The 12,893-nt window shown below is 49.1% G+C and overlaps 1 protein-coding gene across 1 annotated transcript; it reads right to left on the reverse strand.

The window, feature by feature from the left end:
• Positions 1-6,599: 6,599 nt before the first annotated feature.
• Positions 6,600-11,735, reverse strand: LOC142759927 (histone H3-like centromeric protein A). Its single transcript, XM_075862723.1, has 5 exons — positions 11,704-11,735; positions 9,518-9,619; positions 7,670-7,806; positions 7,524-7,601; positions 6,600-7,221 (listed from the first exon to the last, which is right to left on the reverse strand). Exons 2-5 carry the CDS (start codon positions 9,600-9,602, stop codon positions 7,090-7,092), a joined length of 432 nt encoding a protein of 143 aa, XP_075718838.1. The 5' UTR covers positions 9,603-9,619; positions 11,704-11,735; the 3' UTR covers positions 6,600-7,089.
• Positions 11,736-12,893: the final 1,158 nt, after the last annotated feature.

Raw genomic sequence — 12,893 nt, forward strand, 5'->3', positions numbered from 1 at the left:
GGTCAGTAACTCGTCAGGGGTCTCCCCCTTTTTCTGTAATTTTGGGTTTAATCCACGGTTCTCCTCAGTTTCACCTGGTAGTTCCAACAATCCCGAGGTAGAGGTCGTTCATCGGGAACTGTGCACAGTCTGGGCCCAGGTTCAGAAGAACCTAGAGGCGTCCCAGAGCGTACAAAAAACTCAGGCTGATAGAAAACGTTCTGCTAACCCCTTCTTTATGGTCGGGGATCTGGTGTGGTTATCATCTAGGAACTTGCGTCTTAAGGTCCCGTCCAAGAAGTTTGCTCCCCGGTTTATTGGGCCGTATAAGGTCATTGAAGTCCTCAATCCTGTCTCCTTCCGGCTGGAGTTACCCCCATCTTTTCGTATACACGACGTGTTTCATGCCTCCCTCCTTAAACGCTGCTCCCCGTCCTTAGCTCCCTCGAGGAAACCTCCTGTTCCCGTTCTCACCCCTGAGGGGGTGGAATTCGAGGTGGCCAAGATTGTGGACAGCAAGATGGTCCAAGGCTCCCTCCAGTACCTGGTCCATTGGAGAGGATACGGGCCTGAGGAGAGGACTTGGGTACCCGCCCGGGATGTTCACGCTGGGGTATTGGTCAGGAAGTTCCACCTTCGTTTCCCCAGTAAACCAGGTCCACTTAGAAAGGGTCCGGTGGCCCCTCATAAAAGGGGGTGGGGGGTACTGTAAAGGATCTGCCAGGCACAGCTTCGGGGTTAACTTCCAGAGGTAATCAGTCTTCACCTGAGTCTATCTCTCTGAGACTGACTCCAGCTTCCACCACTCAGGCTGGCAGGCTTAGGAGTGGGAGAGCCTATCGCAGCCTGGCCAGACTCAGCTAGCTCCAGCCCTCTGTCTATTTATACCTGCCTTTCCTGTTCCTCCTTGCTTGTGATTCTTTCCGTGTGGTTTCCTGGCCCAGCTACAGCTCCGAACAATTTGATCCTGCTCCATTCTGACCCTGGCTTTCTGACGACTCATCTGCTCTGCGTTTTGTACCTCGTGCTCTCCTGGTTTGACTTGGCTCGTTCACCACTCTGTTGCTCACGGTGTTGCCGTGGGCAACTGCCCCTTTCCCTTTGCTTTATATTCCCTTGTATGTTTGTCTTGTGCACTTACTGAGCGTAGGGACCGCCGCCCAGTTGTACCCCGTCGCCTAGGGCGGGTCGTTGCAAGTAGGCAGGGACAGAGTGGCGGGTAGATTAGGGCTCACTTGTCCGTTTCCCTACCCCTATCATTACACCAGGTCTGTCAGATCAGACCTTTAAGATATGGGTACAGCAGGGGCATTTTAGATTAAGTCATTTTTATAGGGGCAATGCATGGCTGCGTGCAGGGTCGCCATCAGGAATTTCAGGGCCCCCTACAGCTAAGTTTTCTGGGCCCCCCTACCGTGGCACCGCCTGTTAACGGTACTCCGTCCAGCACTATATCATGCTACCCAGGGCCGCCTTCAGGGGGGGTATTATGGGTACTGATGTGAGAGGTCCGGCCAAACCTAATTGAAAGGGGGGCCCGGCAACTGCCGCGACTTGCCTTTGGTAGAAAAAAAACAGGCCCCTGCAATGGGGCCCGTTTTTTTCACCAAAAGAATGTCGTGAGCTGCGGGCCCCCCTTTCAATTAGGTTTGGCCGGGTCTCTCACATCAGTACCCATAATACCCCTCCCTGATGGCGGCCCTGGGTAGCATGGGGGTCGTCATGGGGGCCGTCAAACACTGCCGCCCATGCGAACGATCGCGCGCACACGCAAACTCCCGCGCATGCGCACCTGCAACCGCCTGGAACCGCGCACCGAATTTTGAGGCAGATTTTTACCTGCCCACACTATCTTGCCGCGTTTTTTGCCCGTGGCGATTGAGGACAGCAGACAAAAAACGTAGGGAAAAATGCATTTTCTGCCTCCCATTGATTTCGATGGGAGGTCAGAGGCGGAACCGCGGCAATAAAGGACGTGCTGCTTTTTCTTTTTTCCGCGACTGGCTCCCATTGATTTCAGATTAAATCAATGGGAGGCGGTTTTGGAAGTTGTTTGGTGCTGATTCTGACGCAGTGTCCGAGTCAATATCTAGGCCCAAAAACTCTGAACTGGGCCTTATTGTTAGGGCTTATTCAGACGAACGTGTAATACATCCGTGCAACGTGCGTGATTTTCACGCGCCTCGCACGGACCTATCTAACTCTACGGGGCCGTGCAGACTGTCAGTGAGTTTCATGCAGCGTGTGTCCGTGTGTCCGCTGCGTAAAACTCACGACATGTCCTATATTTGTGCATTGTTCGCGCATCACGCACCCATTGAAGTCAATGGGTGCGTGAAAATCACGCCCAGCACTTCCGCAGCAGTATAAACTATGACTGAAAACAGAAAAGAACCACGTGCTACAAACATACAAACAGAGTGTCATAATGATGGCGGCTGCGCGAAAATCACGCAGCCACGCATCATACGCTGCTGCCACACGGAGCTGTTATGGACCTTTTGCATGCGCAAAATGCCACGTTTTTGCGCACGCAAAAAGCACACGCTCGTGTAAATCCGGCCTTAGGGTAGGAACACACTAGGCATGAACACTGCGGATTTTATGCAACACATTTTATTGTGGAAAATCCGCAGCGTATTACAGTCGCAGCAGAGTGGATGAGGTTTGAACAAATCTCATCCACACGCTGCAAAAATAATGGACCTGCAGTGCGGCTTTTGGCTTTTTAAGCCGCAGCATGTCAATTTATTCTGTGGAATCGCCGCTCCTCTGTTGCGGAAATGCTGCGGTTCTGCCGCAAAAATCACACATGAGAAAAAAAAAGGCACTTTTTTAAATTTATAAAAAAGTTTAGACTTGCCCCGGCCGTAGTCCTGGTGACACGATCCTCTATTCTTAGCGCAGCCCGGCCTCCTGTCATGACGTTTCATCCCATGTGACTGCTGCAGCGGTCACATGGTCTACAGCGTCATCCCAGGAGGCGGGGCTACGTTCAGAAGAGAGAGATGCGTCACCAGGACTAGTCTAAACTTTTTTTTCCCTGCAGGATTCCCGCAGCGGACAAGCCTCACGAAACCTGCGCCACTATTTGGTGCGGTTTTGCTGTCGGAATTCCCTGCGGCTACCGGGGCGGATAACATGTGCAGTTTTACGCAGCATATCCGCCTAGTGTGTTCCTACCCTTATGATGTCGCTCCTGGAGCTGCTGCCGGTCTCTAAATAGGCAGTTGGTCCAGTAGAATTTGTAATTCTTTTTTTTTGTGAACCAGCTTAAAAAAATACAAAACTTTTGTGTTAGGGCCTGTTCACATCACCGTTCGCTTCCGTTCCGGGGTTCCGTCTGAGGTTTCCGTCGGGTGAACCCCGCAACGGAAAGTGAAAGTGACAGCACAGCTTCCGTCACCCTTAGCGCAGTCGACTACGCTATTGATTCCGTCCGAAAACCTGCCGGAACGGTGACGAACGGAAACCATTAGCGATGTTTCCGTCACCATTGATCTCAATGTTTCCACAATAAAATGTGTTGCATAAAATCCGCAGTGTTCATGCCTAGTGTGTTCCTACCCTAAGGCCGGATTCACACAAGCGTGTGCTTTTTGCACGCGCAAAAAACGTGGCATTTTGCGCATGCAAAAGGTCCATAACAGCTCCGTGTGTCAGCAGCGTATGATGCGCGGCTGCGTGAGTTTTGCGCAGCCGCCATCATTATGACACTCTGTTTGTATGTTTGTAGCACGTGGTGCTTTTCTGTTTTCATTCATAGTTTATACTGCTGTGGAAGTGCTGGGTGTGATTTTCATGCTCCCATTGACTTCAATGGGTGCGTGATGCGCCAACCACGCACAAATATAGGACATGTCGTGAGTTTTACGCAGCGGACACACGCTGCGTGAAAATCACTGACGGTCTGCACGGCCCCATAGACTAACATAGGTCCGTGCGAGGCGCGTGAAAATCACGCACGTTGCACAGACGTATTACACGTTCGTCTGAATAAGCCCTAACAATAAGGCCCAGTTCACAGAGTTTTTGGGCCTTGATATTGACTCGGACACTGCGTCAGAATCAGCACCAAAAAACTTCCAAAACCGCCTCCCATTGATTTAATCTGAAATCAATGGGAGCCAGTCGCGGAAAAAAGAAAAAGCAGCAAGTCCTTTCTTGCCGTGGTTCCGCCTCTGACCTCCCATCGAAATCAATGGGAGGCAGAAAATTCATTTTTCGCTGCGTTTTTTGTTTGCTGTCCTCAATCGCCGCGGGCAAAAAACGCGGCAAGATAGTGTGGGCAAGTCAAAATCTGCCTCAAAATTCTTTAAGGAATTTTGAGGCAGATTTTTTTTTGCCTGCAAAATACTGTGTGAACAGGGCCATACATAAACAGCACTTTGAGATAATTTACTCACCGTGTCAGAAGAGCTGCTCCCACTCCAGTCCTCTTCCGGCGATGTCTTCCAGGCGAGGTCTTCGGTCCAGACGTCCAGTCCTTCACCTCCAGCCAGGCTCCAGGTAAGTTTTGTCCATGTGTGACCGTGGCTGCACGAACTTCGTTCGCGGGTGCGCGCACCGGCGGTCTCGAGTGCGGCCGTTCGTGGGTGCGCGCTCGTGACTGCGCATGCGCGGGAGTTTCCTTGTGCGCGCGATCGGTCGCGCGCGGGCGGTTTGACGGCCCCCCCATGGGGAGGGGGCCCGCAGCAGCTCACGACATTCTTTTGGTGAAAAAAACGGGCCCCATTGCAAGGGCCCGTTTTTTCCTACCAAAAGAATGTCGCGGCAGTTGCCCGGCCACCCTTTCAGTTAGGTTTGGCCGGGCCCCTCACACCAGTACCCCTAATACCCCCCTGATGGCGGCCCTGGCTGCGTGGAGAAGAGCGTTCCCAGCCAGAGGGTCTCCCGGACGCGTCCCAATGGCAGGCGTTACAGTTGACTCATTACTTGTCAAGACTACCTACACCGGCTTCCTATGACCGAGCTCTATCTTCCTTTGAAACTATGTGTTCTCAAACGGGGCATGTGAGACGGGCCCTGTCCAGTCTTTACTGCGTGCTGCTCACTCCTGCTGAGGATTTCATCCCACCATATATTACGAAATGGGAAAGAGATCTTCAGATTACTCTAACACAAGAGCAAAAAGAAAAGATCATGCTCCTCACACATAAGGCGTCTATTAGTAACGCCTATCAGGAAACCAGTTTTAAAATACTATTCCGTTGGTACAGAGTCCCACATGTGCTACATAAAATGTTCCCGGATGTTTCTCCTTTATGTTGGCGATGCGGCAGAGAAGAGGGAACGCTTTTACATATATTCTGGAGCTGTGAGAACCTTCGCACCTATTGGTCAGAGGTTCAAGATATCATTCTGGAGATCACAGGAATCTCGCTGGGAGATGATCCGGCATGGATTTTGCTGCACCACCACGATATACCTGTGGGGCGCTACAGGAAGATGTTAGTGAGACATTTGCTGAACGCAGCTAAGGCTTGTATTCTCGGGGGGTTGGAGATCCTCTGAGCCTCCTGTGACTAGACAATGGCTGGAGCGCAATCACGAAATTCGGAGAATGGAGGAGTTGCTCCATTCCGCACCCGAACGAGCAACACAGTTTCAGAAAACCTGGTTCTATTGGTTTGACTTCTGCAAGTCGGGCAGATACAAGAGGGCCATGGGTGAACTGATTAGTGGAGAACCAGGGAGCTCTTGAGTTCTCTCTGGTCTGTGATGTGCTGTGGGGGGGGGGGGGGGGGAGTGAGGGGAGAACATCTCCCCTTCTCCCTCTTAAGATTTTCCCTATACCCCCCCCCCTTCCTTTTGTCCTTCTACCCTTCCTTTACTTCCCTATTTGAATCAATCGTTACTAAGAATTGACTGAGATGTGGGTGATGGAGGGGCGGATGAGGGTGTAATGCTGGTATTCCTGTCTTGCTATACTAATGCTTGTAGTGTATTGATGGTACTATGTTGGGAGGACTTTGATTGCATATTTACTTATTGTTGTTGAAATATAGGTTGAAATGATCGGCCCTCATGGGCTTTTTCTGTACCCATGTCACCCCCTTTTCTTTTTCTGTATCCCCATTTCTTTTCTTGAAAATAAAAAATTTGAAATATAAAAAACAAAAAAAAACAAAGGAGGAAACCCAGCGTCTGGTGATGTCCATGGGTTCCAGACTTCAGGCCATCATTGCCTGCAAAGGATTCTCTACAAAGTATTAAAAAAAACATTTATGGTAATGTTAATTTGTCCAATCACTTTTGATCACCTGAAATGAGGAGGTTGTGTAGAAAAATGGTGGCAATTCCTAAACTTTTCACAGGAGATTTTTGTTTAACCCCTTGAAATAAACCTGAAAGTTTCAACTTCAATTGCATCTCAGTTGTTTCATTTCAAATCCAATGTGGTGGCAGCAAAACCCAAATCATGAAGATTGTGTCACTGCCCAAATAATTCTGGACCCAACCCACACACCCACCCACACAGCAAACACTCTGAACAAGCATAGCTGCAGTGTAAAGAATGGGGGTGGGACAGAGCAAGAGTATTGAACTACAGCGAAGCTGGAGTCATTGATCATATCCAAGCCCTTATGAAGATTAGTCTAAAATGATGAAGATCAAAGTTATAATATACATTTTTTTTTTATTTGAAAAAATTAACAAATCTTCACAGAATAAAAACAGGAAGCGGATCATAAACTCAGCAGAACAATTAGAAGGTCGGCCAGATCAGGTTTCATTAGCGGTTGTGTCCAGCGTCTTTGTTAGCGGTTTTGTCCAGCAGTGCCGCCTTGTGGTCATTTTCTGTGCTACATCCTGGACCCCTATAACCCATTACATAGCTGGACAGAAAAACTACTGCGCTACCACCCTGCAAACTGCAGCGGCAGCCATATTGGTTGTAACAACTTTCCCATGAACAGATAAAACAAAGAAAAAACCTCCACTGTAACCAGTGTCAGGAGGGGGCGCTAAAGCCGGTTTACTCTTCCAAACTGGATCTTTTATGCAATGGTAAAACTTGTATTTCCCAATAGATTTTCTCCATTAATATAAAACTATTTACACGTGATCATTCTTCATCAAATCTTGAGAGATAAAACGGCAGCGTTATCACAGTTCATATGGGATGCCTCGGATTCTCCGTGCGAGCTGCATGTCCTTCACAAAGAGAGTGCCTCTATTGGCCTGGTGACTGAAGAGGTAAGAATCTTCAAAGAGACTCACGAGGAAGTCCTCAGCTGACTGTGGATACAGAAGAGCATTAGTCCCTCTTAAAGTGACAGCACTCCCGGTATAATTTACTACACAGCTCGAAGGACTGATCAGATTTCACTTTTATGAGCTGTTAGCTAGAGTGATGGTGGGGGGGGGGGTCTGGCCTCTGGAACTCCCACAATGCATCACAACCCCTATGCAAATGTCCCGCTAGGGCATATGGATGTGTTAGAGGGGGCGGGGGCTGAGTAGTGAACCACTGCAAAGAGCAGCTCCCTCTCTGGTTGACCCATGCGTTACATGGACAGTGCATTGTATGAGATACTGACCTCTTGTAGCGCCATAAGTGCGGTGCTTTGCCAGTAGTAAAACACGCCGCGGGAATACTTCAGGCAGATCTCTCTCACCTGCAAGAATAAAAGGGGAATATCACCGACAATAAAGAGGAGCAGCCGCAGAGGACACATCCACTCACCAGGCGGAAAAACGGGGTTTTCTGAATGAGCAGATTGGTTGATTTTTGGTACTTTCTTATTTCCATCAGCGCACGGGCTCCTGGGCGGTAGCGTCTTCTTCGTTGCGTGCTCGGTCTGTGACTTGTTTCGCCTCTACCTGTAAGAAAGAAATCCATAATCACAGCTGAAAATGAATCTCCCGCTACATGGAAATTCACTGTCTGGCAGGGGTCACACGTAGGGTAAACACGGCGGATTTTCTGCAACGGATTTCATTGCGGAAACTCCACAGCGTAATACAGAAGCAGAAGAGTGGAGGAGATTCAAACAAATCTCATCCAGACGCAGCCGAAAAAAACCCGCCAAACTTACCCAGATCTCTCTGCTCCTGCGTTCAACCCGGCCTCCAGGGATGATGTCTCATCCCATATGACTGCTGCAGAACATCAGAGGGACACGTCACCATGGCTACGGGTAAGTATGGGTTTTTTTGTTTTTTTTCTACCTTCTATGGACATTCCAGCCGAAAAACTGCAGTTTTTCAGCCAGAATTACCTCCGGAGCCCAGGGCCAATACGCTGTGTACTTTTACGCCGCGTATCTGCCCTGTGTGAACATGGCCTATTACCTTAATGTCCCCCAAGGAACATCAGGTAAACAGATTTAAAACAGAACATGCTACCTGCAGCCACCACTAGAGGGAGCTCATTGTATATGGTTGTACATTGAACTTGGTAACAAAACAGTATGCAGTGAGCTCCCTCTAGTGGTGGCTGCAGGGAGACAAAATTATACCATGTAACTGTCTACGCAGGAGATTTAGAGCTCCGTTTCAGAAAACTGTGCTCACACTGCTGTAAAACTACATTAAGAAATTAATCAGCACAGAATGTTGGACCTAAAAAGGATATAAATGTGGACGTTCAAATTTTAGATACTTTTCTATGACTGATAATTTGGGGTCCATCAAGTCCCATTGATACCTGATTAAAGGGGTTGTACCACGAAAATAATTTTTCACCTATCCACAAGATAGGTGATAAATGCCGGATCGCTGCGGGTTGTTAACAAGAGTGCGGGTCCCAGAGTGGTGGTCACTCAAGTCATTCTCTATGGCAGTGGTCCCCAACCTATTTTGCACCGAGGACCGGTTTGATGCAAGAACATTTTTGCGGGGACTGGCGGGGGGGGGGGGGTGGGTGGAGAGGTTAGGGTCAGTTCACACATTGCGTAAATACGGCGTATACCTGTATTATAATGCGGAAAAATCGGCAGCATAATACAGTAGCAGCAAAGTGGATGAGATAAAACACGTCTCATCCACACGCTGCATAAACGGAGTAGAAAAAAGGCTCAGAAATTGACGTCACAACATCGCGCCTGCCTGCGCGGAGCCGCTCACGGCAGAGTGCATAATTGGGCAAAGAGCAGTCAAACTTGACTATTTCCGTCGATCACATAGGGAATGAATAGAGCGGTCGGACTGCAGGTTGGAAATTCTTAGATCCCTCATTTCATAATATATCTTCATGGGTGTGAGCTGTGTTCTCAGATTCCCTTCCCAGGGCCATATAGTAACGTGCTTCCTGCAACCACCACTAGGGGGAGACGATTGTGCACATGCATACAGCTCCTGTTGTGCCTATATAAATCAGTCCTCAGTTTGCTCCCCCTAGTGGCGGCCTTGTGCTACAGAAATTTCTGTATGTAACAGATTTTTACCTGCATAGAAACGAACCCTCTAGGATATAAAGCTGAGAAACGGATTACAATCTAGTATTACACGACCCGAGGTTATCTGGAATTCATTTTTAAAATAAAATATATAATGAGAGTGATAAGATGATCAAGGTGCAACTTTCTCTTACTTGGCGGAGATTGAGGAGGAGCTGCAGGTTTCTTCTGCGGCTGCGCCGACTTCCTGCGGGACGAGCTTTTCTGGGGTGGTTTCATGATGATGTAAAACGCTGCTGAGAGTCATACAATCAGTTAAGCAGATAAGAGACGGTGACAATTCAGCAGAATCACAGGTGACGTAGGATAAACGGAGCGGTTTTATACTGACTGATGCCACCAATGCAAGTGACAAGAAAGTGATGACATTGACGGTGAAGATATGAGATTGCCGGATGTCAGTAATTAACGCACGCTGCATCAATGAATACAATAGATCCTCGTGGCATCAATTACCAGAACAGCGACATCAATGATCTATTTAATAATGCGGCAACAGAAGAGCTACCCGCAGCAGATCCCGCAAGCAATGGGCAGATGTTTGCAGACGTAATGGAGCCGTCTTTTCAGGCGTGATTCGAGGCGTAAAACGCCTGAAAATAGGTCGTGTGCACAGAACCTTACAGAGAATCCGTAATCCAGACAAAGGTGGGAAATTTAAAACTGGAGCAAAGGAAAAGTGGAGCAGTCGTCATGGAAATGAAAGGCCGCAGCTGGAGGACGATGAGCTGCAACAATGCAGTACAAATATCCAGAAATAAAACATCTAATAATCCATATGATCTCTAGACACGCAGCAGCGAAAATGTACCGTCAGCCCCCCACTCCCAGTAATGACCGTCAGACCCCCACTCCCAGTAATGACCGTCAGCCCCCCACTCCCAGTAATGACCGTCAGCCCCCCCACTCCCAGTAATGACCGTCAGCCCCCCCACTCACAGTAATGACCGTCAGCCCCCCCACTCCCAGTAATGACCGTCAGCCCCCCCACTCCCAGTAATGACGTCAGCCCCCCACTCCCAGTAATGACCGTCAGCCCCCCACTCACAGTAATGACCGTCAGCCCCCCCATTCCAAGTAATGACCGTCAGCCCCCCCACTCCCAGTAATGACCGTCAGCCCCCCCACTCCCAGTAATGTCCGTCAGCCCCCCCACTCCCAGTAATGACCGTCAGCCCCCCACTCCCAGTAATGACCGTCAGCCCCCCCACTCCCAGTAATGACCGTCAGCCCCCCACTCACAGTAATGACCGTCAGCCCCCCACTCCCAGTAATGACCGTCAGCCCCCCCACTCACAGTAATGACCGTCAGCCCCCCACTCACAGTAATGACCGTCAGCCCCCCCACTCCCAGTAATGACCGTCAGCCCCCCCACTCCCAGTAATGACCGTCAGCCCCCCCACTCCCAGTAATGACCGTCAGCCCCCCACTCCCAGTAATGACCGTCAGCCCCCCACTCACAGTAATGACCGTCAGCCCCCCACTCACAGTAATGACCGTCAGCCCCCCACTCACATTATAATGACCCCTCAGTAAAGCCACCATCAGCCTCCGTCCCCCCAGTAAAATGACCATCAGCCCCCTCCAGTAAAGCCACCATCAGCCTCAGTCCCCCCGCCCCCCGATAAAATAACCATCTGCCCCTCTAGTAAAGGGACCATCACAGACAGAAAGTGTGATTACCCCTGGGGAAGGAATAAATAAGGAGGTATAAGAACAACAACTCCCAGCATGTCCAGGATGTTATGTGATATCAGAGAAAGTTTACAGGAGGAGGTATAAGAGGAGAGGACTACAACTCCCAGCATGTCCAGACTTAGTATGGGATATCAGAGGACATTACAGGGAGGAGGTATAAGAGAAGAGGACTACAACTCCCAGCATGTCCAGACTTAGTATGGGATATCAGAGGACATTACAGGGAGGAGGTATAAGAGGAGAGGACTACAACTCCCAGCATGTCCAGGACGTTATTATGGGATATCAGAGGACATTACAGGGAGAAGGTAGAAGAGGACTACAACTCCCAGCATGTCCAGGACGTTATTATGGGATATCAGAGGACATTACAGGGAGGTAGAAGAGGAGAGGACTACAACTCCCAGCATGTCCAGGACGTTATTATGGGATATCAGAGGACATTACAGGGAGGAGGAAGAAGAGGAGAGGACTACAACTCCCAGCATGTCCAGGACGTTATTATGGGATATCAGAGGACATTACAGGGAGGAGGTATAAGAGGAGAGAACTACAACTACCCACATTCCCCTGGCTCCATTTCTCACACAACTGCTAAGAAAGTAAAGAAAACCCACTTACCCTGCCCAGTGTTAATGGCTCCTCTCCCTCCGTCAGGCTTCTAGTGGGAAGCGGTGGGCGGTGCTTGTAACAGACGTCCGCGCGTCACGTCTGCTAAAACGTCGGGGGCGGAGCTTGTAGCAAAAAAAAAAAAAAAAATTGTGTTTTTTTTTTTTTTGCCGTGGTTGAGCCGCGGCACCCCTGAACAGCTCTCGGCACCCCGGTTGGGAACCACTGGTATAGATTATATAATAGCCCCACAATATAAAAGCCAAGAAAAACCAAAAGGCTCCCGCACTGCGTTCTTCCAGGTTATGTATCGCCCCCTTGTGGCTAATAGAAGAAGTACACCAAATGTTCAAACCATCGCTAAAGCCAACAAAACTATATCCTGATGTTTGATCTCCCACAATCTATAATAATTATAATACACGATCACCGCGCGGTCTCAATGACGTCATCAAGACCTCGGCTGTAAAGAAAAGCCTGTTTATACCACTGGGTTCCAGGATGGGTCTATTTTAGGCTCGATGGGTTTCTATCAAGTTCTAAAGAAAATGCTTAGAAACGTTGTGATATAAAAAAAAAACCTTTTATTGACATTAAGACCCCTTTACCAATGCCGATAATCATACGAGCGCTTGTTTTCGATCACGGGCAGCGACGATCAGACGATAAACTGCACTCATTGGTCAGCTGATCACATCTTTTATGCGTCCCAAAAAATCCTCGTTGTCCACAGCGTACAAACAGGGGATGTGCTGCCGACAATACGTAAACTGTACGAGCACGGACCATCGTATTAACCATCGCTTATCCCTGTACAGCGTGCGTCGGCTCGTGTAAATGAGCGCCGACTCACTGGATATATCGTTGATCGTGCAAGTTCCATCTAGTGAAAAACTGTAAACAGAGAGGAGGGGGATGCAGCTGCAGTTTCTTATGCCCCACGCACGCGACCATATTTTTCATCAGTAATTACAGCAGGGACTCTCCCATAGAAGTCTATGGGCGCTTCCGTAAATATGGGCGGCTATGGATACGCATCCGTACTCTGACCGTATTTATGCTACGCACAGCTTACATATATCCTGATGTACTCCGCCCAGCTTACATATACCCTGATGTACTCCGCACAGCTTACATATACCCTGATGTACTCCGCACAGCTTACATATACCCTGATGTACTCCGCACAGCTTACATATACC

The sequence above is a fragment of the Rhinoderma darwinii genome, chromosome 4, assembly GCF_050947455.1.
Source record: "Rhinoderma darwinii isolate aRhiDar2 chromosome 4, aRhiDar2.hap1, whole genome shotgun sequence".
NCBI lineage: Eukaryota > Metazoa > Chordata > Amphibia > Anura > Rhinodermatidae > Rhinoderma > Rhinoderma darwinii.